Source organism: Bombina bombina, chromosome 2, assembly GCF_027579735.1.
Source record: "Bombina bombina isolate aBomBom1 chromosome 2, aBomBom1.pri, whole genome shotgun sequence".
Classification (NCBI taxonomy): Eukaryota; Metazoa; Chordata; class Amphibia; order Anura; family Bombinatoridae; genus Bombina; species Bombina bombina.
The window spans coordinates 360,979,151-361,005,392 of record NC_069500.1 but is presented as its reverse complement, the minus strand read 5'-3'; the positions used below and the strand labels follow the sequence as shown (position 1 = coordinate 361,005,392).

The 26,242-nt window shown below is 39.3% G+C and overlaps 1 protein-coding gene across 1 annotated transcript in view; it reads right to left on the bottom strand.

Annotated features, from left to right (window-relative positions):
- The window catches only part of KNTC1 (kinetochore associated 1), a 1,377,837-nt gene that overhangs the window by 577,537 nt on the left and 774,058 nt on the right, over window positions 1-26,242 (bottom strand). The window contains exon 38 of the mRNA XM_053701768.1: window positions 12,245-12,301. Coding sequence (XP_053557743.1) covers window positions 12,245-12,301 — 57 coding nt within the window. The remainder of the gene's footprint in view (window positions 1-12,244; window positions 12,302-26,242) is intronic.

The window sequence follows — 26,242 nt, the reverse complement described above, 5'->3', positions numbered from 1 at the left end:
CCTCATTCTTAAAGGCCCAAGTGGAAGCCACAGCTCTAGTGGAATGAGCTGTAATTCTTTCAGGAGGCTGCTGTCCAGCAGTCTCATAAGCTAAACGAATTATGCTACGAAGCCAAAAAGAGAGAGAGGTAGCAGAAGCTTTTTGACCTCTCCTCTGACCAGAGTAAACGACAAACAGGGAAGACGTTTGTCGAAAATCTTTAGTTGCCTGTAAATAAAATTTAAGGGCACGAACTACATCCAGATTGTGCAAAAGACGTTCCTTCCTCGAAGAAGGATTTGGGCACAAGGATGGAACAACAATCTCCTGATTGATATTCCTGTTAGTGACTACCTTAGGTAAGAACCCAGGCTTAGTACGCAGAACTACCTTATCCGAGTGAAAAATCAAATAAGGAGAATCACAATGTAAGGCTGATAACTCAGAGACTCTTCGAGCCGAGGAAATAGCCATTAAAAATAGAACTTTCCAAGATAACAACTTTATATCAATGGAATGAAGGGGTTCAAACGGAACACCCTGTAAAACGTTAAGAACAAGGTTTAAACTCCATGGTGGAGCCACAGCTTTAAACACAGGTTTAATCCTGGCCAAAGCCTGACAAAAAGCCTGAACGTCTGGAACTTCTGACAGACGCTTGTGTAACAGAATGGACAGAGCTGAGATCTGTCCCTTTAAGGAACTAGCGGATAACCCCTTTTCTAAACCTTCTTGTAGAAAAGACAATATCCTAGGAATCCTAACCTTACTCCAAGAGTAACCTTTGGATTCGCACCAATATAGGTATTTACGCCATATTTTATGGTAAATCTTTCTGGTAACAGGCTTCGTAGCCTGTATTAAGGTATCAATAACTGACTCAGAAAAACCACGCTTTGATAAGATCAAGCGTTCAATTTCCAAGCAGTCAGCTTCAGAGAAGTTAGATTTTGATGTTTGAAAGGACCCTGAATCAGAAGGTCCTGTTTCAGAGGTAACGACCAAGGTGGACAGAATGACATGTCCACCAGATCTGTATACCAAGTCCTGCGTGGCCATGCAGGCGCTATTAGAATCACTGATTCTTTCTCCTGTTTGATTCTGGCAATCAATCGAGGAAGCATCGGGAAAGGTGGAAACACATAAGCCATCCTGAAGGTCCATGGTGCTGTCAAGGCATCTATCAGGACCGCTCCCGGATCCCTGGATCTGGACCCGTAGCGCGGAAGCTTGGCGTTCTGTCGAGACGCCATGAGATCTATCTCTGGTTTGCCCCAACGTCGAAGTATTTGGGCAAAGACCTCTGGATGAAGTTCCCACTCCCCCGGATGAAAAGTCTGACGACTTAAGAAATCCGCCTCCCAGTTCTCCACTCCCGGGATGTGGATTGCAGACAGGTGGCAAGAGTGAGACTCTGCCCAGCGAATTATCTTCGATACTTCCATCATTGCTAGGGAGCTTCTTGTCCCTCCCTGATGGTTGATATAAGCTACAGTCGTGATGTTGTCCGACTGGAACCTGATGAACCCCCGAGTTGCTAACTGGGGCCAAGCCAGAAGAGCATTGAGGACTGCTCTCAATTCCAGAATGTTTATTGGAAGAAGACTCTCCTCCTGATTCCATAGTCCCTGAGCCTTCAGAGAATTCCAGACAGCGCCCCCAACCTAGTAGGCTGGCGTCTGTTGTTACAATTGACCAGTCTGGCCTGCTGAATGGCATTCCCCTGGACAGATGTGGCCGATAAAGCCACCATAGAAGAGAATTTCTGGTCTCTTGAATGGAATGAAGGACACGGCATGCATTTTGAAGTTTTGTTAACCTGTCCTCTGTCAGGTAAATCTTCATTTCTACAGAATCTATCAGAGTCCCCAGGAAGGGAACTCTTGTGAGTGGAAAGAGAGAACTTTTCTCTTCGTTCACTTTCCATCCATGCGACCTTAGAAATGCCAGTACTATCTCTGTATGAGATTTGGCAGTTTGAAAGCTTGAAGCTTGTATCAGTATGTCGTCTAAGTACGGAGCTACTGAAATTCCTCGCGGTCTTAGTACCGCCAGAAGAGTGCCCAGAACCTTTGTGAAGATTCTTGGAGCCGTAGCCAGTCCGAATGGAAGAGCTACAAACTGGTAATGCCTGTCTAAAAAGGCAAACCTTAGATACCGGTAATGACTTTTGTGAATCGGTATGTGAAGGTAAGCATCCTTTAAATCCACTGTGGTCATGTACTGACCCTCTTGGATCATGGGCAAAATTGTTCGAATAGTTTCCATCTTGAACGATGGAACTCTTAGGAATTTGTTTAGGATCTTTAAATCCAAGATTGGCCTGAAGGTTCCCTCTTTTTTGGGAACTACAAACAGATTTGAGTAAAACCCTTGTCCTTGTTCCAACCGCGGAACTGGATGGATCACTCCCATTAATAAAAGATCTTGTACGCAGCGTAGAAACGCTTCCTTCTTTGTTAGGTTTGTTGACAACCTTGACAGATGAAATCTCCCTCTTGGGGGAGAGGATTTGAAGTCCAGAAGGTATCCCTGAGATATGATCTCTAACGCCCAGGGATCCTGAACATCTCTTGCCCAAGCCTGGGCGAAGAGGGAAAGTCTGCCCCCCACTAGATCCGGTCCCGGATCGGGGGCCCTCAATTCATGCTGTCTTAGGGGCAGCAGCAGGTTTTCTGGCCTGTTTGCCCCTGTTCCAGGACTGGTTAGGTTTCCAGCCTTGTCTGTAGCGAGCAACAGCTCCTTCCTGTTTTGGTGCAGAGGAAGTTGATGCTGCTCCTGCTTTGAAATTACGAAAGGAACGAAAATTGGACTGTCTAGCCTTGGCTTTGGCCTTGTCCTGAGGCAGGGCATGACCTTTACCTCCTGTAATGTCAGCAATAATCTCTTTCAAGCCGGGCCCGAATAAGGTCTGCCCTTTGAAAGGAATATTAAGCAATTTAGATTTAGACGTAACATCAGCTGACCAGGATTTCAGCCACAGAGCTCTGCGTGCCTGAATGGCGAATCCTGAATTTTTAGCCGCAAGTTTAGTTAAATGTACTACGGCATCTGAAATAAATGAATTAGCTAACTTAAGGAATTTAAGTTTGTGTGTGATGTCATCTAGTGTGGATGATTGAAGTGTCTCTTCCAGAGACTCAAACAAAAATGCTGCTGCAGCCGTGACAGGCGCAATACATGCAAGAGGTTGCAATATAAACCCTTGTTGAACAAACATTTTCTTAAGGTAACCCTCTAATTTTTTATCCATTGGATCTGAAAAAGCACAGCTATCTTCCACTGGGATAGTGGTACGCTTAGCTAAAGTAGAAACTGCTCCCTCCACCTTAGGGAACATTTGCCATAAGTCCCGTGTGGCGGCGTCTATTGGAAACATTTTTCTGAATATAGGAGGGGGTGAGAAAGGCACACCGGGTCTATCCCACTCCTTAGTAACAATGTCAGTAAGTCTCTTAGGTATAGGAAAAACGTCAGTACTCGTCGGTACCGCAAAATATTTATCCAACCTACACATTTTTTCTGGGATTGCAACTGTGTTACAATCATTCAGAGCCGCTAATACCTCCCCTAGTAACACACGGAGGTTCTCAAGCTTAAATTTAAAATTTGAAATGTCTGAGTCCAGTTTATTTGGATCAGAACCGTCACCCACAGAATGAAGCTCTCCGTCTTCACGTTCTGCAAACTGTGACGCAGTATCAGACATGGCCCTTGCATTATCAGCGCACTCTGTTCTCATCCCAGAGTGATCACGTTTACCTCTTAGTTCTGGTAGTTTAGCCAAAACTTCAGTCATAACAGTAGCCATATCTTGTAATGTGATTTGTAATGGCCGCCCAGATGCACTCGGCGCTACAATATCACGCACCTCCTGAGCGGGAGATGCAGGTACTGACACGTGAGGCGAGTTAGTCGGCATAACTCTCCCCTCGTTGTTTGGTGAAATATGTTCAATTTGTACAGATTGACTGTTTTTTAAAGTAGCATCAATACATTTAGTACATAAATTTCTATTGGGCTCCACTTTGGCATTAACACATATAGCACAGAGATATTCCTCTGAATCAGACATGTTTAACACACTAGCAAATAAACAGCAACTTGGAAATACTTTTCAAAGTAATTTACAAATAATATGAAAACGAACTGTGCCTTTAAGAAGCACAGAAAAATATTATAACAGATAAAATAATTAAGTTATAGCATCAATCTTTGTCAGAATATACAGTTTTAGCAAAGGATTGTTCCCCTCAGCAAATGATAACTAACCCAGGCAGCAGAAAAAAATACACAAATAAACGTTTTTTATATCACAGTCAATACAATCAGCACAGCTCTGCTGTAATGATTACTTCCCTCAAAAAAGGCTTTGGAGATCCCTGAACTCTGTAGAGATGAACCGGATCATGCAGGAAGAAAATGAACCTCTGACTGAGTTTTTCTGATGCTTAGAAAAAGCGCCAAAAATCGCCCCTCCCCCCACACACATAACAGTGAGAGGGATCAGTGGACTGCTCTAATTTAAATCAAAACTATTGCCAAGTGGAAAAATAGTGCCCAAAACATTTTTTCACCCAGTACCTCAGAGAAAAAAACGTTTTTACATGCCAGCAAAAAAACGTTTTACCTCAATAATTAATTGTCTTTTAAAACCTATTGCAAGTCCCTGCAAAATAGGTTAAGTCTATGTATACAGTTTAAAAGCCAGAGAAGTACCATTTCCCAGAAACTGAAGTGTAAAATATACATACATGACAGCCTGACATCAGCTACATCTACTGCATTCAAGGCTGAGTTTACATTATAACGGTATGGCAGGATTTTCTCATCAATTCCATGTAAGAAAATAATAAACTGCTACATACCTCTTTGCAGATTAATCTGCCTGCTGTCCCCTGATCTGAAGTTTACCTCTCCTCAGATGGCCGAGAAACAGCAATATGATCTTAACTACTCCGGCTAAAATCATAGAAAAACTCAGGTAGATTCTTCTTCAAATTCTACCAGAGAAGGAATAACACACTCCGGTGCTATTATAAAATAACAAACTTTTGATTGAAGATATAAAAACTAAATATATCACCATAGTCCTCTCACACATCCTATCTAGTCGTTGGGTGCAAGAGAATGACTGGGGGTGACGTAGAGGGGAGGAGCTATATAGCAACTCTGCTGGGTGAATCCTCTTGCACTTCCTGTAGGGGAGCAGTTAATATCCCACAAGTAATGATGACCCGTGGACCGATCACACTTAACAGAAGAAATAGGAATACTTTATTTAATAAGAGTTAATTAATTTCGTTAGATTAAAATTATATTTAATTTAGGGGGGTGTTAGTGTTAGGATTAGATTTAGCTTTAGGGGTTAATACATTTATTAGAATAGCGGTGAGCTCCGGTCGGCAGATTAGGGGTTAATAATTGAAGTTAGGTGTCGGCGATGTTAGGGAGGGCAGATTAGGGGTTAATACTATTTATTATAGGGTTAGTGAGGCGGATTAGGGGTTAATAACTTTATTATAGTAGCGGTGCGGTCCGCTCGGCAGATTAGGGGTTAATAAGTGTAGGCAGGTGGGGGCGACGTTGAGGGGGGCAGATTAGGGGTTAATAAATATAATATAGGGGTCGGCGGTGTTAGGGGCAGCAGATTAGGGGTACATAGCTATAATGTAGGTGGCGGCGCTTTGCGGTCGGCAGATTAGGGGTTAATCATTGTAGGTTGCTGGCGGCGACGTTGTGGGGGGCAGATTAGGGGTTAATAAATATAATACAGGGGTCGGCGGTGTTAGGGGCAGCAGATTAGGGGTACATAAGTATAACGTAGGTGGCGGTCGGCAGATTAGGGGTTAAAAAAATTTAATCGAGTGTCGGCGATGTGGGGGGGCCTCGGTTTAGGGGTACATAGGTAGTTTATGGGTGTTAGTGTACTTTAGAGTACAGTAGTTAAGAGCTTTATGAACCGGCGTTAGCCCAGAAAGCTCTTAACTACTGACTTTTTTCCTGCGGCTGGATTTTTGTCGTTAGATGTCTAACGCTCACTTCAGCCACGACTCTAAATACCGGAGTTAGGAAGATCCCATTGAAAAGATAGGATACGCAATTGACGTAAGGGGATCTGCGGTATGGAAAAGTCGCGGCTGAAAAGTGAGCGTTAGACCCTATTTTGAGTGACTCCAAATACCGGAGTTAGCCTAAAACCAGCGTTAGGAGCCTCTAACGCTGGTTTTCACGGCTAACGCCAAACTCCAAATCTAGGCCCTTGCCTTTCCCTGTAGGGGAGGAGAATATCCCACAAGTAATGGATGACGCCGTGGACCGGACACACCAATGTTGGAGAAATTTATATTTTATACTTAGTCCAGAGAGTGCCATTTTTTCACTTTTGGTATATATATATATATATACAAAAGAGGTAATTGTGGAAGAGAAACCTATTTAAGTTTTTTTAATATATCAGGACCCTTCTCAATAAAAGAGTAATGGGAACGTTTATTCTGAATTATATTAATCGGTTGACTCAGCTTCAGCTGTTGTCAAACGTGGTGCAGACCCCTTAAATTTATTTATTCCAGAAACTAAAGAAAAGAAGGCACAGTAGAGCTATATGAGATACCATGACTAAAGTAGGGGATTTCAGCACTCAAAATATCACCTATTAAATCTAATATCTTAGATATATATGACTGCGGGATAATATCAAACCCAAACAGAAAACATACATGCAAGGATTCACTCAAATGCAGATAGTGGATTGCAAAAGTGTTTAAAACAAATTTAGCAGCATAAAAAAATGTTCATCAAGTCTAAAAGATACCACTGCAGTGGGTTTGGGCTATGTAAACTAAACATGACAAACCTCAACAAAAAGCATATTGAAAACACATGCGGCAAACACAGTTGGATGGGCAAAACCTAATTCACTTAAATGAAGCAATTGAACAGAACTGGCAACCATTACAATGGAATAAACCATGATGATAGTATGAATGTGTCCTTTAAACAAACATATGTCAGTCCCGAAAATAAGAGATCAGGTGCCTTAATAATTTGCAGCATGGACCAGCTTTATAATCCAACAGGTAAGATTTTGACAATCCTGCAATAATAATCTTAAACTTATAAGTCAACCGAGGTAAAGACGTCCTCAAATGTTAACTTAGCATAATGACTTTTTGCAGTGTTAATGCATAACAGACATATCCCAGTGGTGCAAGTAGAAATAATGAAACAAACTGCTTATAGAAACTGCAGCAAAGTCCGGGATTCAAAATCACAGGGCTAATAAACAGCTGACTGGGACATGAGCCTCAGACATCCTATTCTCACCTATCACGACAGCCAGACGTATCTCCTTGCTCATTAGGGACACGGACTATGTAGGTGGAGTCCTCCGCCTCTGTGTTTATACCAACTCCAGTCGGCTTGATGTAACTGCTTGTTTACCGCAAGAACCAGGCTTGCTTCTTCTATTTGAATTTCCCGGACAGGTAAAAAACACTGCTTACAGTGCAGGTGTCCTACTTGCTGCTTCCATTTAGAAAAGTTGACGCGCGTTTTGCCCCATAATGCTGAGCAGAACAGGGGCCTCGTCACATCGGGCTTCTGGCTTATATTGTTACACCTTGATAGAGGAGTGGCCACTACTTTCTCATTGATTAGCCAGTAAGAAAAGCTGCTCGGGCCAAGCCTCTTTATTCAGATGAGACAGCAAGGTCATTGCCCATCCAACATTACATTAAGAAATAATTATATATTTTCTTTAACATAATTGAGATGCTACAAATTAGCCATTTATATAAACGTGATGAAAACAAACTAAACAGTTTTGCAAAAAACACAACCGCACCATATAAATCACCTGCATGTTTTGATTCTATAAAACATTGCTACATGAGTTATATAAACTAATGTTACTGAAATATCTGGGACACAGTGCATCAAGAAATAAATGCTCTAAATCAAGATAGTATACTATAATCCTGATATATAAATAAAGGGTCACATTGTAAAGAATATATATTTTAAGTGACTTGCGTAAGCAATAGCAAAAGGAATTTTAAACTGAGTGAGGAAAGAAAAAACACAAACAATGTTAACGTTTTAAAGGGCCACTTCACTCTTGTCTCATAATGGGCTGGGATAAATGTACCAAACAATTATTATATAGTTCCAACTTTAGCCAAGAAAAGAAGCAAACTCAATCCTTTCATTCAGGCCAAACGGGGACACTGTATTTAACATGTATATCCATCTTGCTTCTTTATTTAAAAGACATTTATCTTCATCTCCACCTCTACCGTTTGTGATTCCTCTGTCAATCCCTACAAATTTTAAAGAAACAGTACTACTATTGTGCACATCCCTGAAGTGACGAGCAAAACTTGTATCCCTTTCATAGAGGATGTCATCTCTGTGTTCCTGTACCCTGTCCTTGAACATTCGTTTTGTTTTACCAACATAGAACAGGGGACAGGAGCACTTCAAGAGATAGACAACCCCCACAGAATTACAATTAGAAAAACATCTAATAGTATAATTTTTACTTGTATTAGCTGAAAATTATTTGCTTTTAAGCATGTAGGGACAATAGACACAATGTCCACAGGGAAAGCTTCCTTTCACCTGTTGTTGCTTATTTAACCAGTTTGTTGCTGGTTCAGACCGTACAAACCTACTTTTTACTAACTTATCTTTAAGGTTAGGAGATTTTTTTAGCGGTCAGTAGTGGTCTATTCCCCACTTTTTCTGCAATTTTGTCATCCAGGGTTAGTATATGCCAGTATTGAGATAGTATATCTTTAATATTTGACCACTGACAATTGAAGGTAGCAATGAATCTAATAGTATTGTCAGACTTTGTTTCTTTTTGGGTATATAAGAGGTCATGACGATTTAATTTCCGTCCTTTGTATACTAACCCTGGATGACAAAATTGCAGAAAAAGTGGGGAATAGTCCACTACTGACCGCTAAAAAATCTCCTAACCTTAAAGATAAGTTAGTAAAAAGTAGGTTTGTACGGTCTGAACCAGCAACAAACTGGTTAAATAAGCAACAACAGGTGAAAGGAAGCTTTCCCTGTGGACATTGTGTCTATTGTCCCTACATGCTTAAAAGCAAATCCTTTTCAGCTAATACAAGTAAAAATTATACTATTTGATGTTTTTCTAATTGTAATTCTGTGGGGGTTGTCTATCTCTTGAAGTGCTCCTGTCCCCTGTTCTACATTGGTAAAACGAAACGAATGTTAAAGGACAGGGTACAGGAGCAAAGAGATGACATCCTCTACGAAAGGGATACAAGTGTTGCTCGTCACTTCAGGGATGTGCACAATAGTAGTACTGTTTCTTTAAAATTTGTAGGGATTGACAGAGGAATCACAAACGGTAGAGGTGGAGATGAAGATAAATGTCTTTTAAATAAAGAAGCAAGATGGATATACATGTTAAATACAGTGTCCCCGTTTGGCGTGAATGAAAGGATTGAGTTTGCTTCCTTTCTTGGCTAAAGTTGGAACTATATAATAATTCTTTGGTACATTTATCCCAGCCCTTTATGAGACAAGAGTGAAGTGGCCCTTTAAAACATTAACATTGTTTGTGTTTTTTCTTTCCTCACTCAGTTTAAAATTCCTTTTGCTATTGCTTACGCAAGTCACTTAAAATATATATTCTTTACAATGTGACCCTTTATTTATATATCAGGATTATAGTATACTATCTTGATTTAGAGCATTTATTTCTTGATGCTCTGTGTCCCAGATATTTCAGTAACATTAGTTTATATAACTCATGTAGCAATGTTTTATAGAATCGAAACATGCAGGTGATTTATATGGTGCGGTTGTGTTTTTTGCAAAACTGTTTAGTTTGTTTTCATCACATTTATATAAATGGCTAATTTGTATCATCTCAATTATATAATTATTTCTTAATGTAATGTTGGATGGGCAATGACCTTGCTGTCTCATCTGAATAAAGAGGCTTGGCTCGAGCAGCTTTTCTTACTGGCTAATCAATGAGAAAGTAGTGGCCACTCCTCTATCAAGGTGTAACAATATAAGTCAGAAGCCTGATGTGATTGACAGTCCTGACGAGGCCCCTGTTTCGCTCAGCATTATGGGGCGAAACGCACGTCGACTTTTCAAAAATGGAAGCAGCAAGTAGGACACCTGCAGTGTAAGCAGTTGATTTGACCTGCCCGGGAAATTCAAATAGAAGAAGCAAGCCTGGTTCTTGCGGTAAACAAGCGGTTACATCAAGCCGACTGGAGTTGGTATAAACACAGAGGCGGAGGACTCCACCTACATAGTCCGTGTCCCTAATGAGCAAGGAGAAACGTCTGGCTGTCGTGATAGGTGAGAATAGGATGTCTGAGGCTCATGTCCCGGTCCGCAGTTTATTAGCCCTGTGATTTTGAATCCCGGACTTTGCTGCAGTTTCTATAAGCAGTTTGTTTCATTATTTCTACTTGCACCACTGGGATACATCTGTTATGCATATACTCTGCAAAAAGTCATTATCCTAAGTTAACATTTGAGGACGTCTTTACCTCGGTTGACTTATAAGTTTAAGATTATTATTGCAGGATTGTCAAAATCTTACCTGTTGGATTATAAAGCTGGTCCATGCTGCAACTTATTAAGGCACCTGATCTCTTATTTTCGGGACTGACATATGTTTGTTTAAAGGACACATTCATACTATCATCATGGTTTATTCCATTGTAATGGTTGCCAGTTCTGTTCAATTGCTTCATTTAAGTGAATTAGGTTTTGCCCATTCAACTGAATAAAGAGGCTTGGCCCGAGCAGCTTTTCTTACTGGCTAATCAATGAGAAAGTAGTGGCCACTCCTCTATCAAGGTGTAACAATATAAGCCAGAAGCCCGATGTGACGAGGCCCCTGTTCTGCTCAGCATTATGGGGCGAAACGCCCGTCGACTTTTCTAAATGGAAGCAGCAAGTAGGACACCTGCAGTGTAAGCAGTTTTTTTTTACCTGTCCGGGAAATTCAAATAGAAGAAGCAAGCCTGGTTCTTGCGGTAAACAAGCAGTTACATCAAGCCGACTGGAGTTGGTATAAACACAGAGGCGGAGGACTCCACCTACATAGTCCGTGTCCCTAATGAGCAAGGAGATACGTCTGGCTGTCGTGATAGGTGAGAATAGGATGTCTGAGGCTCATGTCCCAGTCCGCTGTTTATTAGCCCTGTGATTTTGAATCCCGGACTTTGCTGCAGTTTCTATAAGCAGTTTGTTTAATTATTTCTACTTGCACCACTGGGATATGTCTGTTATGCATTAACACTGCAAAAAGTCATTATGCTAAGTTAACATTTGAGGACGTCTTTACCTCGGTTGACTTATAAGTTTAAGATTATTATTGCAGGATTGTCAAAATCTTACCTGTTGGATTATAAAGCTGGTCCATGCTGCAAATTATTAAGGCACCTGATCTCTTATTTTCGGGACTGACATATGTTTGTTTAAAGGACACATTCATACTATCATCATGGTTTATTCCATTGTAATGGTTGCCAGTTCTGTTCAATTGCTTCATTTAAGTGAATTAGGTTTTGCCCATCCAACTGTGTTTGCCGCATGTGTTTTCAATATGCTTTTTGTTGAGGTTTGTCATGTTTAGTTTACATAGCCCAAACCCACTGCAGTGGTATCTTTTAGACTTGATGAACATTTCTTTATGCTGCTAAATTTGTTTTAAACACTTTTGCAATCCACTATCTGCATTTGAGTGAATCCTTGCATGTATGTTTTCTGTTTGGGTTTGATATTATCCCGCAGTCATATATATCTAAGATATTAGATTTAATAGGTGATATTTTGAGTGCTGAAATCCCCTACTTTAGTCATGGTATCTCATATAGCTCTACTGTGCCTTCTTTTCTTTAGTTTCTGGAATAAATATATATATATATATATATATATATATATATATATATATATATATATATATAGAGATATACGCACTGTAATATGCCAACCAGTTTTGCTAAATTTTGCAAGCCTTCAGTAACACTGAAATAAATATTTAAATTAGTACGATTTGGTTGTAAAAAGAGAAATAGACCTGAGTACTATTCTGTATCTGAGAAAGCAGACAATTATCTACTTGAAAAAGGCTTCTTGTCAACAAATGTCTCACAGCCTGGTCTAAAGCATTGCATACTGAAATAGATTTGTGTTGTATTTGCTTCTTTTTTAGATCAATCAGATTTTTTCTAAATTAGAATTTCACGTTACCTTTGGTATATGGACAATTTGCCACACTTGCACAATCCAAAGGATACATCTTTTTACCTGAAAAAAAAAAAAAAAAAAACCCCCAAAATATTATTTTCAAAAACGTTTCATAATGATTTTTAACAACTGAAAAAAAGGAACTAAACTAAAAAGAAAAATATATATTAAATTAATAATAATTAACATTAAAAAAAGGACATTAGACCTATAAAAAATGGTCTAACACTTTTATGATCAGATCTTTTAGATACCGATAAATATTTTTTCTTATACTAAAGCAAAAACACTCCCATTGAAAGACACTATGTAAGTGATAACCGAGGATACTAAACTCAGCTGAAAAATGTGCTACACTCCTCCCACCTCAATGTATTAATTATCCTTAATCCCTATAAAGGCAGAGCAAAGATATACAAGAGTGAAAACAGTAAGGAACCAAAACAAGCATAACACTAGAGAAAAGCACAACATAAAATACAAAAAAAAAGAAAATGGCAGTTTGTTATAAAAGTAGGATTATAATACAAAAGCAACAGACATAGCTATATGCTGCAAAACACTTCTTTCTGTAGTATACCTATTTTTGAAAGAACAATTTCTAATTTATCACAACTGCAATTTTATAATATATATCGTTATTGGAGGATACAATTACTGGGATAATGAGATCTACACCAAATGTAGATGGTCTCACTTAGGAAAAAGAACACCAAAAAGAAAGGGATGTACAGTCAAATGAGGCAGTGCCCCACCTGTCATCATAGGAACAGAAACGTAAATAAATAAACATTTCATGGTATATAAATCTTTGGAGAAAGGCATCGACTATGTCTGCCTCTCTCCATTGCTCAACATGCCCATGTGGGTCTAGGATCCACGAGCACTAGCGCCACCCACTGGTAAGTGTAACCTCAGTGCGCCCCATTACCCCCAATTAAGGCAGCTCTCATAGCCTCTTGGGGGGGGGGGCACTATCCGGTCACGTGGACCGTTCCTGGTTCACAAAAGTGATTGACAGCACCAGGAACTTGACAGGAGTGGTCAGTGAGACTTGAAGAAGTTTGTAAAACTGAATTGTGGGTGTGGTGAGGGGTGTATTTATAGGCATTTTTGAGGTTTGGGAAACTTTGCCCCTTCTGGCAGGATTGTATATCCCATACGTCACTAGCTCATGGACTCTTGTCAATTACATGAAAGAAATATATACATCTATTTTATATCAGAAAGGGTGCATAAGAAAAAAAGAAAAAAGACTAAAACTAGTGGTCAGTGACATACCCTACAAGCAAAAAAACAATTATGTAAGAATTTACCTGATAAATTAATTTCTTTCATAATGGCAAGAGACCATGAGCTAGTGACGTATGGGATATACATTCCTACCAGGAGGGTCAAAGTTTCCCAAACCTCAAAATGCCTATAAAAACACCCCCCACCACACCCACAATTCAGTTTAACGAATAGCCAAGAAGTTAGGTGATAAGAAAGGAGTGAAAGCATCAACAAGGAATTGGAATAATTGTGCTTTATACAAAAAAATCATAACCGCCACAAAAAAGGGTGGGTCTCATGGACTCTTGCCAATATGAAAGAAATTCATTTATCAGGTAAATTCTTACATAAATTATGTTTTCTTTCATGTAATTGGCAAGAGTCCATGAGCTAGTGACGTATGGGATAGCAAATACCCAAGATGTGGAACTCCACGCAAGAGTCACTAGAGAGGGAAGGATAAAAATAAAGACAGCCAATTCCGCTGAAAAATTAATCCACAACCCAAATCAAAAGTTTTAATCTTTATAATGAAAAAAACTGAAATTATAAGCAGAAGAATCAAACTGAAACAGCTGCCTGAAGTACTTTTCTACCAAAAACTGCTTCTGAAGAAGAGAAAACATCAAAATGGTAGAATTTAGTAAAAGTATGCAAAGAAGACCAAGTTGCTGCTTTGCAAATCTGATCAACTGAAGCTTCATTCGTAAAAGCCCAGGAAGTGGAAACTGACCCAGTAGAATGAGCCGTAATCCTCTGCGGCGAGGAATTACCCGACTCCAAATAAACATGATGAATCAAAAGCTTTAACTAAGATGCCAGAGAAATGGCAGAAGCCTTCTGACCTTTCCTAGAACCAGAAAAGATAACAAATAGACTAGAAGCCTTTCTGAAATCTTTAATAGCTTCAACATAATATTTCAAAGCTCTTACCACATCCAAAGAATGTAAAGATGTCTCCAAAGAATTCTTAGGATTAGGACACAACGAAGGGACAACAATTTCTCTACTAATGTTGTTGGAATTCACAACTTTAGGTAAAAATTTAAATGAAGTCCGCAAAACCGCCTTATCCTGATGAAAAATCAGAAAAGCAGACTCACAAGAAAGAGCAGATAATTCAGAAACTCTTCTAGCAGAAGAGATGGCCAAAAGGAACAATACTTTCCAAGATAGTAATTTAATGTCCAGAGAATGCATAGGCTCAAACGGAGGAGCCTGTAAAGCCTTCAGAACCAAATTAAGACTCCAAGGAGGAGAGATTGATTTAATGACAGGCTTGATATGAACCAAAGCATGTACAAAACAATGAATATCAGGAAGATTAGCAATTTTTCTGTGGAACAGAAGAGAAAGAGCAGAGATTTGTCCTTTCAAGGAACTTGCAGACAAACCCTTATCTAAACCATCCTGAAGAAACTGTAAAATTCTAGGAATTCTAAAAGAATGCCAAGAGAATTTATGAGAAGAACACCATGAAATGTAAGTGTTCCAAACTCGGTAATAAATCTTTCTAGACACAGATTTACGAGCCTGCAACATAGTATTAATCACTAAGTCAGAGAAACCTCTATGACTAAGCGTTCAATCTCCATACCTTCAAATTTAATTATTTGAGATCCTGATGGAAAAATGGGCCTTGAGATAGAAGGTCTGGCCTTAACGGAAGTGGCCAAGGTTGGCAACTGGACATCCGAACAAGATCTGCATACCAAAACCTGTGTGGCCATGCTGGAGCCACCAACAGTACAAACGAACGCTCCATTATGAGTTTGGCAATCACTCTTGGAAGAAGAACTAGAGGCGGAAAGATATAAGCAGGTTGATAACTCCAAGGAAGTGTCAACGCATTCACTGCTTCCGCCTGAGGATCCCTGGACCTGGACAGATACCTGGGAAGTTTCCTGTTTAGATGAGAAGCCATCAGATCTATTTCTGGAAGCCCCCACATCTGAACAATCTGAAAAAACACATCTGGGTGAAGAGACCACTCTCCCGGATGTAAAGTCTGGCGACTGAGATAATCAGCTTCCCAATTGTCTATACCTGGGATATGGACCGCAGAAATTAGACAGGAGTTGGATTCCCCCCCATGCAAGTATCCGAGATACATCTTCCATAGCTTGAGGACTGTGAGTCCCACCTTGATGATTGACATACGCCACGGTTTTGACATTGTCTGTCTGAAAACAAACGGTTCTCTCTTCAGAAGAGGCCAAAACTGAAGAGCTATGAGAATCGCACAGAGTTCCAAAATATTGATTGGTAACCTCGCCTCTTGAGATTTCCAAACCCCCTGCTCTGTCAGAAATCCCCAGACAGCTCCTCAACCTGAAGACTCGCATCTGTTGTGATCACAGTCCAGGTTGGAGGAACAAAGAGGCCCCTTGAACTAAACGATGGTGATCTAACCACCAAGTCAGAGATAGTCGAACATTGGGATTTAAGGATATTAATTGTAATATCCTTGTATAATCCCTGCACCATTGGTTCAGCATACAAAGCTGAAGAGGTCTCATGTGAAAACGAGCATAGGGGATCACGTCCGATGCAGTCATGAGACCTAAAACCTCCATGCACATAGCTACTGAACGGAATGATTGAGACTGAAGGTTTCCGACAAGCTGCAACCAATTTCAGACGTCTCTTGTCTGTTAGAGACAAAGTCATGGATACTGAATCTATCTGGAAACCTAAAAAGTTTACCCTTGTCTGAGGAATCAAATAACTTTTTGGTAAATTGATCCTCCAACCATGTCTTTGAAGAAACAATACTAGTTGATTCGTGTGAGATTCTGCAGAACGTAAAGACTGAGCAAGTACCAAGATATCGTCCAAATAAGGAAATACCGCAATACCCTGCTCTCTGATTACAGAGAGTAGGGCACCGAGAACCTTTGAAAAGATCCTTGGAGCTGTCGCTAGGCCAAAAGGAAGAGCAACAAATTGGTAATGCTTGTCTAGAAAAGAGAATCTCAGGAACTGATAATGATCTGGATGAATCGGAATATGAAGATATGCATCCTGTAAGTCTATTGTAGACATATAATGCCCTTACTGAACAAAAAGCAGAATAGTCCTTATAGTCACCATTTTGAATGTAGGTAATCTTACATAACAATTAAAAAATTTTAGATCCAGAACTGGTCTGAAAGAATTCTCCTTCTTTGGAACAATGAACAGATTTGAATAAAACCCCAGGCCCCGTTCCTGAAAAGGAACTGGCACAATTACCCCAGATAACACCAGGTCTGAAACACACTTCAGGAAAGCCTGATCCTTTACTGGGTTCACTGGAATGCGTGAGAGAAAGAAACTTCTCACAGGCGGTCTTATTTTGAAACCTATTCTGTGCCCTTGAGAAACAATGTTCTGAATCCAATGACTTTGGATTGAATTGATCCAAATATCCTTGAAAAATCTTAGTCTGCCCCCTACCAGCTGAGCTGGAATGAGGGCCGCACCTTCATGCGGACTTGGGGGCTGATTTAAATTTAATTTTTTTTAAATAATTTTTATTGAATAAAACAAGTCTTACATAGAAGTGAGGTTACAATGTTTACATAGAAATGAGGTTACAATATTCAAAAGTCATCATCAGAACAATATGAAAACTTTATCTTTACAATTATGCTAAGTTTTATAGTCATTGTCAAGTAATAATCCACACTATATCACTTTATTTATCCTATAGCTGATCTTTCGAGTGTACATATTCCTCCCATATAAATTTAAGGGAGTGATAGTCATCCATTCTATGTGTCCGAGAATAATGATACTTTTCTAGTGAAAGTACTAAATTAACACAGTCATACCATTCCTTTATTGAAGGTATTGCCTCTTTTTTCCATAATCGGGGTATCAATTGTTTTGCACAACTTAGCATTATGTATAAAAGCGTGGATCTCAGGTTGCAGGTCAATTTAACTGGTTTATGAAATAAACATATCAAAGGGTCTAAAGGTATAGTGGTGTGTATTACTTTGTTTATCTCTTTTGTTATGGACTGCCAGTATTCACCCATTTTGGGGCATTCCCACCATATGTGCAGCAATGAGCCTACCTGTCCACATCCTCTCCAGCATTTAGCTGTAGTTGATGGGAATATCTGGGCTAATCTCTGGGGCGTATAGTACCACCTACTAAGTAATTTCATGTTGGTTTCACGGAATCTCATTGAGGAGGATGAGGAATTCATTTTAGAGATGATAGCTATCCACTCTTTTTCTGTAGGTTTTGTATTTAATTCGGTTTCCCATTTTTGTACATATGTGGGAAGTGTGCGGGAGGTTCCTTGTGAAATTAGCTTATATGAGATTGATAAACGCCCTTTGGTTATAGTTGTCTGGTAACAAAGGGACTCAAATGGAGTAAGTGGCCTACTGATTTTAGGTTTATCAGTATGTGAGGATATCATATGATTTAGTTGGTGGTACTTGAACCACTGGTTAAAGTATGGTATACCTAGATTGATTAGTTCTATTCTTGAGCGTAGCCTACCATTATCTAATACTGTATGATAGGGGATTAATGAGTGTATAGAGTGTACCGGATTTAGGGTATAGCTTTTCTCACTATCAAATATATTATTTATGAGTATTGGGGTTAATGGGGAAGGATTCGATGAAAGTGTGGAGTCTTTAAGTACTCTATCCCATTGTTTAAGTGTTTCAGTTGTGAGGGTGGAAGTGGTATGTAGTCCCTTCCGTCGCGATGCTGATGACCAGCATATACTACCAAGATAAGCGAACTTGGCCATATCCCTTTCCAATACTACCCATTCCTTATCGTTTTCGTGTCTACACCAATTAATGATGCGTACAAAATGAGCTGCTAATTTGTATAAAACCAGATTCGGGACTCCCAATCCTCCTCTCTCTCTGGGCATATACATTGTTTTCATCGACACTCTAGTCATGTGTTTAGACCATATGTATGTGTTAATAGAATGTTGAAGGGATTGCATAAAATGTTCAGGTATGGGAATAGTTAGGGCCTGCAGTAGGTAGAGTATTTTTGGAAGGATCATCATCTTAATAGCACTTATTTTGCCTAGCCAGGACATAGATTTGTACATCCAGTTAAGGAGCTCCTGTTTGATCCTTTGGTGTAGTGGTAAAAAGTTTAAAGTAAATAGTTTATCTTTGACCCCAGTTATTTGTATCCCCAGGTATTTAATGGAAGTAGTTTGGTGTTTGTACGAGAATGTCTGATGTATGGCTGTGTAATATAGCTCGTGTTATTTAGGCTGAGAAATTCTGATTTGGAGTCATTAATTTTGAAATAGGAAACACTGCTACAACTGGAGAATTCAACAGATAGGGCCGTTAATGAATGTAGCGGATTTGTAAGGGTAAGCATGAAATCATCTGCATATAATGCCATTTTATATTATTTGTTTACAGTAATGCCCGAGATTTTAGGATTCTGACGTATGTTTGTCGCTAAGGCTTCCATAGCCATTACAAATAATATGGGTGACAATGGGCATCCCTGGCGTGTACCGTTCGCAATTGTAATTAGTGTTGATAGGGAATCATTAAGGCGTATTTTGGCCGTAGGGAAGCGGTATAGGGCGAATATTTTTCCAATTATAAGTGGTCCAAATCCGAACTTATGAAGAATGGTGTGATATTGCAGCGCTAAGAAATACCCTAAGCTGTGAAACACAAAAAAGGGGTCTAACCAATCCCCTAAAAGGACAGATTCTAAAAACAATGGTAGTGATAACAGCGCCAAACGGCCTAAGGGTAAATACACAAACACGTCGAGGAAGGCTGAATAGATTTATTGTATACAAAATGGTACTGATAAAATTATTATAAACAGGAGTCTAAAATTTAAAATAAACACAAAAAACTAAAATATTAAAATAAACACAAAAATAATTTGCCAGTTGGTGGGGGAAACTGTTACATTAACCCCGCTGGCAACAATATTAAGATAACTAAATGAATAGGCTAAAAAGTATACTATGACACAATCGTACAATGAGACCCTTCCCTAGAAATTCAGTGTGTCGGGGTATATCTATCCGTGGGTGAGCACGGTCGAATACCACTTTCTAAATCAAACCGTTAAATGATGGCAGCAATAAACGTTGGTGACACCGTTTAAGAGCCTGGATGGCTGATAAGTAAAGTACTAGATATGTAGCACAATAGATGTCAGTGGGGTTATGGATCCATATCCAAAGATTGGCCGCAGTGAGGTTCCAAAATTGGAGTGCTTGACAATTACCGCACTCGAATTGGAATCTCTGATGCTGACCCCTGGTTAAAAGGGAGTCTGTGTGACCAGAATGGTGCTAAGTGTATAGCAAAAAATCAAACAGTAAAAGGTGGGTACAAGCAAAATAAGCAAATTAAGCAGTAATAACAGTGAAAAATCTTAGCAGTAATTACACAAATCTATACATCAGTGTATTAGTGGACCAAGTAAGAGAAATGCAAATAAGTGATAAAAAATACTAGCACTAGTTACACAGATCGTGTACAATAATCAACAAAGGAAAAAAGTGGTATTCAACAAAGTATAACAAGAAGCACTGCAGTGAATAGGTGTTGGCGAACAAGTGTAAGTGAGCAGAGTCAGTTCAAAATCTGTGACCATAAAAATAAAAAATAAATAAAAAACTGTGCAGTAGCACTAAATAATCCAAAGAAGCTTCTGTTGGGCCAAAAAAGAAAAAAGGGTGAGGAAAAAATGATAAGGAAAAGATGAGATGTACAAGATAAATTCAAACGTCAGTGTGTCAGTGAAAAAATAATAACAACAACAGTCTATTTGCCAATTATAAATGTTCCATTATAGGTGTTTATCCATGTGAAAAAAAGGGTAGTGGTAGCTGGAAGAGGATTATCCAGGAATTCCTTTGGAGAGTCCAGCTGTGTCTATGAGAATACCGTTGATCCCTAAAATCAAAAATAAAACATAGAGTGGCAAAGTTTTCCAAAAGGAGAATAATCAGAAAGATGCTTACCAATGTGTCGTCTACGCGTTTCGGTCCTCACAAGACCTTTATCAAGACTCTGAATAAAAAAGACGTTTGAATTTATCTTGTACATCTCATCTTTTCCTTATCATTTTTTCCTCACCCTTTTTTCTTTTTTGGCCCAACAGAAGCTTCTTTGGATTATTTAGTGCTACTGCACAGTTTTTTATTTTTATGGTCACAGATTTTGAACTGACTCTGCTCACTTACACTTGTTCGCCAACACCTATTCACTGCAGTGCTTCTTGTTATACTTTGTTGAATACCACTTTTTTCCTTTGTTGATTATTGTACACGATCTGTGTAACTAGTGCTAGTATTTTTTATCACTTATTTGCATTTCTCTTACTTGGTCCACTAATACACTGATGTATAGATTTGTGTAATTACTGCTAAGATTTTTCACTGTTATTACTGCTTAATTTGCTTATTTTGCTTGTACCCACCTTTTACTGTTTGATTTTTTGCTATACACTTAGCACCATTCTGGTCACACAGACTCCCTTTTAACCAAGGGTCAGCATCAGAGATTCCAATTCGAGTGCGGTAATTGTCAAGCACTCCAATTTTGGAACCTCACTGCGGCCAATCTTTGGATATGGATCCATAACCCCACTGACATCTATTGTGCTACATATCTAGCACTTTACTTATCAGCCATCCAGGCTCTTAAACGGTGTCACCAACGTTTATTGCTGCCATCATTTAACGGTTTGATTTAGAAAGTGGTATTCGACCGTGCTCACCCACGGATAGATATACCCAGACACACCGAATTTCTAGGGAAGGGTCTCATTGTACGATTGTGTCATAGTATACTTTTTAGCCTATTCATTTAGTTATCTTAATATTGTTGCCAGCGGGGTTAATGTAACAGTTCCCCCACCAACTGGCAAATTATTTTTGTGTTTATTTTAATATTTTAGTTTTTTGTGTTTATTTTAAATTTTAGACTCCTGTTTATAATTTTATCAGTACCATTTTGTATACAATAAATCTATTCAGCCTTCCTCGACAAATCCGAACTTATGTAGGGTGGCCTTTAAGAAATTCCAATTTAACCTATCGAAGGCTTTTTCCCGCATCTATAGATAAGAATATCGTTGGTATACTCATCTTGGAAACATGGTCCAAGAGATTAATTATTTTGGTGGTGTTATCCCTAGCTTCACGGTTTGGTGTAAAGCCTGCCTGATTGGGGAGGGAGCAATTTATTAATACGGGCAGCTATAATTTTTGCAAATAACTTTGTGTCTACATTGAGTAGTAAAATGGGTCTGAAATTAGCTGGGGTGGTAGGAGGTTTCCCTGGTTTGGGAAGCACGGTTATATGAGCTTCTACCATGTTCTGGGGGAATGGATTGTCTTTATTTTGTTGAAGAGAGTTAAAAGGAAGGCGATCAGGATATTCTGGAAAGTTTGATAGTAACGTACTGAGAACCCGTCTGGGCCTGGGCTTTTACCCGCATTCAGGCTTTTAATGGCCTGAAGTAGTTCTGCCTTAGAAATCGGGGTATCCAATTCTGTCATTTGTTTGTCATTCAAAGTGGGAAGATTGGTACTATCTAGGTATGTGGATATGTTAGATTCTAAGCCTGGTTCAGAGCTTGAACTATTTAGGTTGTAAAGTCTATTGTAATAATCCCTGAATTGTGCGATAATCGCTGGGGTTGTGTGAATTTTTTGAGTCTTGTAGATGTGCACTTCATGTACATAGGATTTAAGTTTTTTGGCTTTAAGGTTTCTGGCTAACATTTACCCCGCTTTATTTCCCTCATAGAAAAATCTTTGCTTATATTTTTGAACTATGGACTGCTGCTCCTGAGCTAGTAACTCTTTGATTTGGTATCTGCATTGTTGTAGGCTATGCATGATGCGCGGTTCTGTGGGGTTCCTTTTATGCTGGAGTTCCAAATTTGAAAGTTGTGTAATAAGTTCGGTATAACGCTGCCTTTCTATCTTTTGCTTTTGGGCTTTATACTTTATAAATTCTCCTCTCATATAACATTTGTTTGTTTCCCATAGGATAAAATCATCTATTTCAGGGGTGCTATTTATTTCAAAGAAATCCCTACGTGATTTATCTAATCTCATCTTCCTATCCTCAGAATCCAGCAGGGAATCGTCTAATCTCCATTGGAATTCAGAATTCCTAGTGTTAGGCCATTTTAATTGGATAAGCATTGCAGAGTGGTCTTACCATAATGTTGGTTTTATTAGGGAATTTTTAGCATACGTCAAACCTGCCTGATTAACAAAGAAATAATCTAGACGACTGTATGTCTTAAAAGGGGCTGAGAAGAAGGTGTAATCTTGTTTTTCACCATTAAAGTACCGCCAAGTGTCAAAAAGGTTGCGCTCTCTAAACATTTTCCAGAGGAAGCGGGCTGTTCTAAGGGATACCCTTGATTTGGGGTTTGAACTATCTATTTGTGGTTGGATTGGGAAGTTAAAATCTCCCCCCAATATAATAATTCCTCTAGCAAAATCTATAATCTTTTGAAACATCGATCTGAAGAAAGGTATTTGTTTATTGTTCGGTGCGTATATAGTTACGAGTGTCACTGGAGTACCAAATAGGAGACCGAAAAACCCCAAAAATCTGCCCTCTCTCTCTTTAGATTTTTGTATATGCTGGAAAGCTACATTTTTATTGATGAGGATTACTAACCCCTCTTTTTTTTGTGTAAATGCATTATGATATTGCTGTGTGTAGTGATAACCGTGGTAATTGGGTTCTTTGTGTTTTTTGTAATGTTTTTCCTGTAAGAAGTGTATATTTGCCCGGCGTTTATACATATCTCCTAGTGCTGCTGAACGTTTTTGGGGCGAGTTGAATCCTTTTACATTCTGGGATATGATATTTAGATTATGTGTCATTATACTTGTTATGTTTAATGTAGGACAATCTGTGGTCTTTGATAATAATTGAGCACCTGTTTTCGTGTAGGAGAGTTAAGCTACATAAGTATATTTTATAGCAACGGTCTTCTAGCTCCAGTGTCACATTGAAATGTCCTTGACAACTTGATGCATTACTATAATTGTGGTGTGTACCCTGTGAAACCTGTGGTACCGTGTAACTACATTTAACCTTATTTAAAAAAAACAAAACAAATATAAGATATAAAACAAAAACATTTGCATATTGTATAAACATTTTCTGAGTTTCAGAATTAATATGAGAATTAAAACAATAATAATTAGGGGTCATTTATAGGGTGACCATTAAATTAGGATATAACATATACTTAAGGCTTTCAGCACCATATAATAGTGGTTACATATCCCGTAACAAAGGCTTAGTTTAAATAATATAGTATTCTTTAAGAGTAATACTGTTAACACACTGCCCTCATTATCGTGGCTAAAGACAAGGGCTAAGGCACTAACATTGTACTAAACTTGTACATATGTGTATAATATTAAACACTCATCGTTACGAGTCCTCTGAATCCGAAGCTGAGTCCTCCTCATCAGGAGGTTCTTGGCTAGTGGTTTTAGCTGGTTTCTTCTCCCTCAGTGTCACCGAGGGGTTGGATACCGTCTTCCCTTTTCTCTTTTGTGACACTACAGTGTCCAACAATCTTTCTTGTGGTTTTCTTTGGTGTCTTGGTCCTTCCTTTTCTGTAGTTGGTTGCTGCAGGAGTATAGGCGGTGTTTTCAGGTCAAGCAATCTGCAGAATTGCTCCACTTCTGACACACAAGAACAAAATAACCTTTTATTATTGTGGAGTACCAGTAGTTGGAAAGGAAATCCCCACCTATAAGGGATTCTTTTATTCCTTAAGAGTGTGGTGAGGGGGGATAATTCCTTCCTTCTCTGTAGTGTCCTTACTGCCAAGTCCGCATAGAACTGTATAACAACTCCCCAAAAACATACTGGCTGTTTCTTTCTGGAAGCGGCCATGATGTTCTCTTTCTCTAGAAAGTTCTTAAACTTTATTATGATATCTCTTGGGGGAGCAGTGTCCGGTGGTTTCGGCCTAAGGGCCCGTACCCACTGTATGTTAGCAGCGTTAGAGTCACTTAGGAAGTGTGCAAAGAGGGCAGGTAGATAAACCGGTAAGTCCTTTGGGAGGACTGATTCTGGAACTCCTCGTAGCCTAATATTTTTCCTCCTTCCCCTGTTCTCAAGGTCCTCCAGCTTATCTTGCAGAGATGTTATTAAATCTGATTGCTGACCTATTGTATCCTGCATGGTTGTTAGGTCTTCCCTTATGATATCCCCTTGATCTTCTAATGCTTCTACCCTAAAACCAAGGGTGTGCATGTCTTGTTTAAGCTCCTGCAGCTCCTCCCTTATGCAGGTTCTGACAACTTTAGCAATGTCCTGTGTGAATGCTTGGGAGGATAAGATATGTGATGGGATTGAGGTTTGGCTAGTGTCAATCGTTTCTGGAGCATTATGAAGAGAATCATCTGGGGAAGGTGGTATAATAGCGGTTTCATGGTGTCTTTGTGCCTTCAATTCAGCGGTATTGAAGAATGCACTCACAGACTGACTCTTGTTTAAAGGAGTATGAGGGTTTTTAACAGGTTAAATGCCCTTTTTTGTGGCCATCTTTAAGTGTGTGGATGCGACTGCCTCCGGCAAGAATGAAAAGGAGTGAGAGTGTTCAGAGGGTAAAATCTTCTGCCTTTACTTATAAGATGAATATGCTATTTCATTTGTGCCTTAAAGTCCTCATCAACATATACACTAACAGTTTTATTCATACCCCGTAGCTCAGGCGTCTTAATCCCCTCTCCTATAAGCCCTGTGTCTGCTTTAGGGCCTGGATGAAGTAGTTTATATGCTTAAACTGCGTTTTCAGTGTTGCGCTTCTGTTATGGCAGGTCCGGAATAAAATGTGTATTCCTCTGCCTATTTCTGTACAGGTATTATCACTCTGTTTTACTGTAGTGCTTACCCCACGAGGGTCAGTCCTCCACTCTGCAAGGCTCTTGTCGTTCTGCTGTATTTGCTGCGTCGCAGTTTCTGTGCCTGTGGCCTTACAACATGGCCGACGCTGTCGTTTTATAATGTATGCTCCCTCAGGCTATGTGCTGCGGATTAGCGATTTTAGGGCATTGATAGATTCTCTGAGGTGTCCGGTATGCGATCCATGTGTTTGTGCCTCTGAAAGCCTAGATTAGACCATGTCAGGTCTCCTTGTCTCCGATCCCCTTCACAGAGCTCAGGGCTTAAGCAGCCATCTTTAGCTGCGGCCGGCCCCACCCCCCTATTTAGATCTTTTAAATGGCTTGGATTTATTCCAGACTGGAGAAAGCATCCAATTGGAAACCGTTCCCTTAGGGGAAGGATCAGGTTTCTGTTCCTTATTTCGACGAAAGGAACGAAAACGGTTAGCAGCTTTAAGTTTACCCTTAGATTTTTTATCCTGAGGCAAAAAAGCTCCCTTCCCCCCAGTGACAGTTGAAATAATAGAATACAACTGAGAACCAAATAATTTATTACCTTGGAAAGAGAGAGACAGCAACGTTGATTTAGAAGTCATATCAGCATTCCAAGATTTAAGCCATAAAGCTCTTCTAGCTAATATAGTTAAAGACATATATCTGAAATCAATTCTAATGATATCAAAAAATGGCATCACAAATTAAATTAAATTATTAGCATGTTGAATTAGCTTAACAATGCTATACACATTATGATCTGGTTCTTGTGCTAAAGTTTCCAACCAAAAAGTTGAAGCAGCAGCAACATCAGCCAAAGAAATAGCAGGACT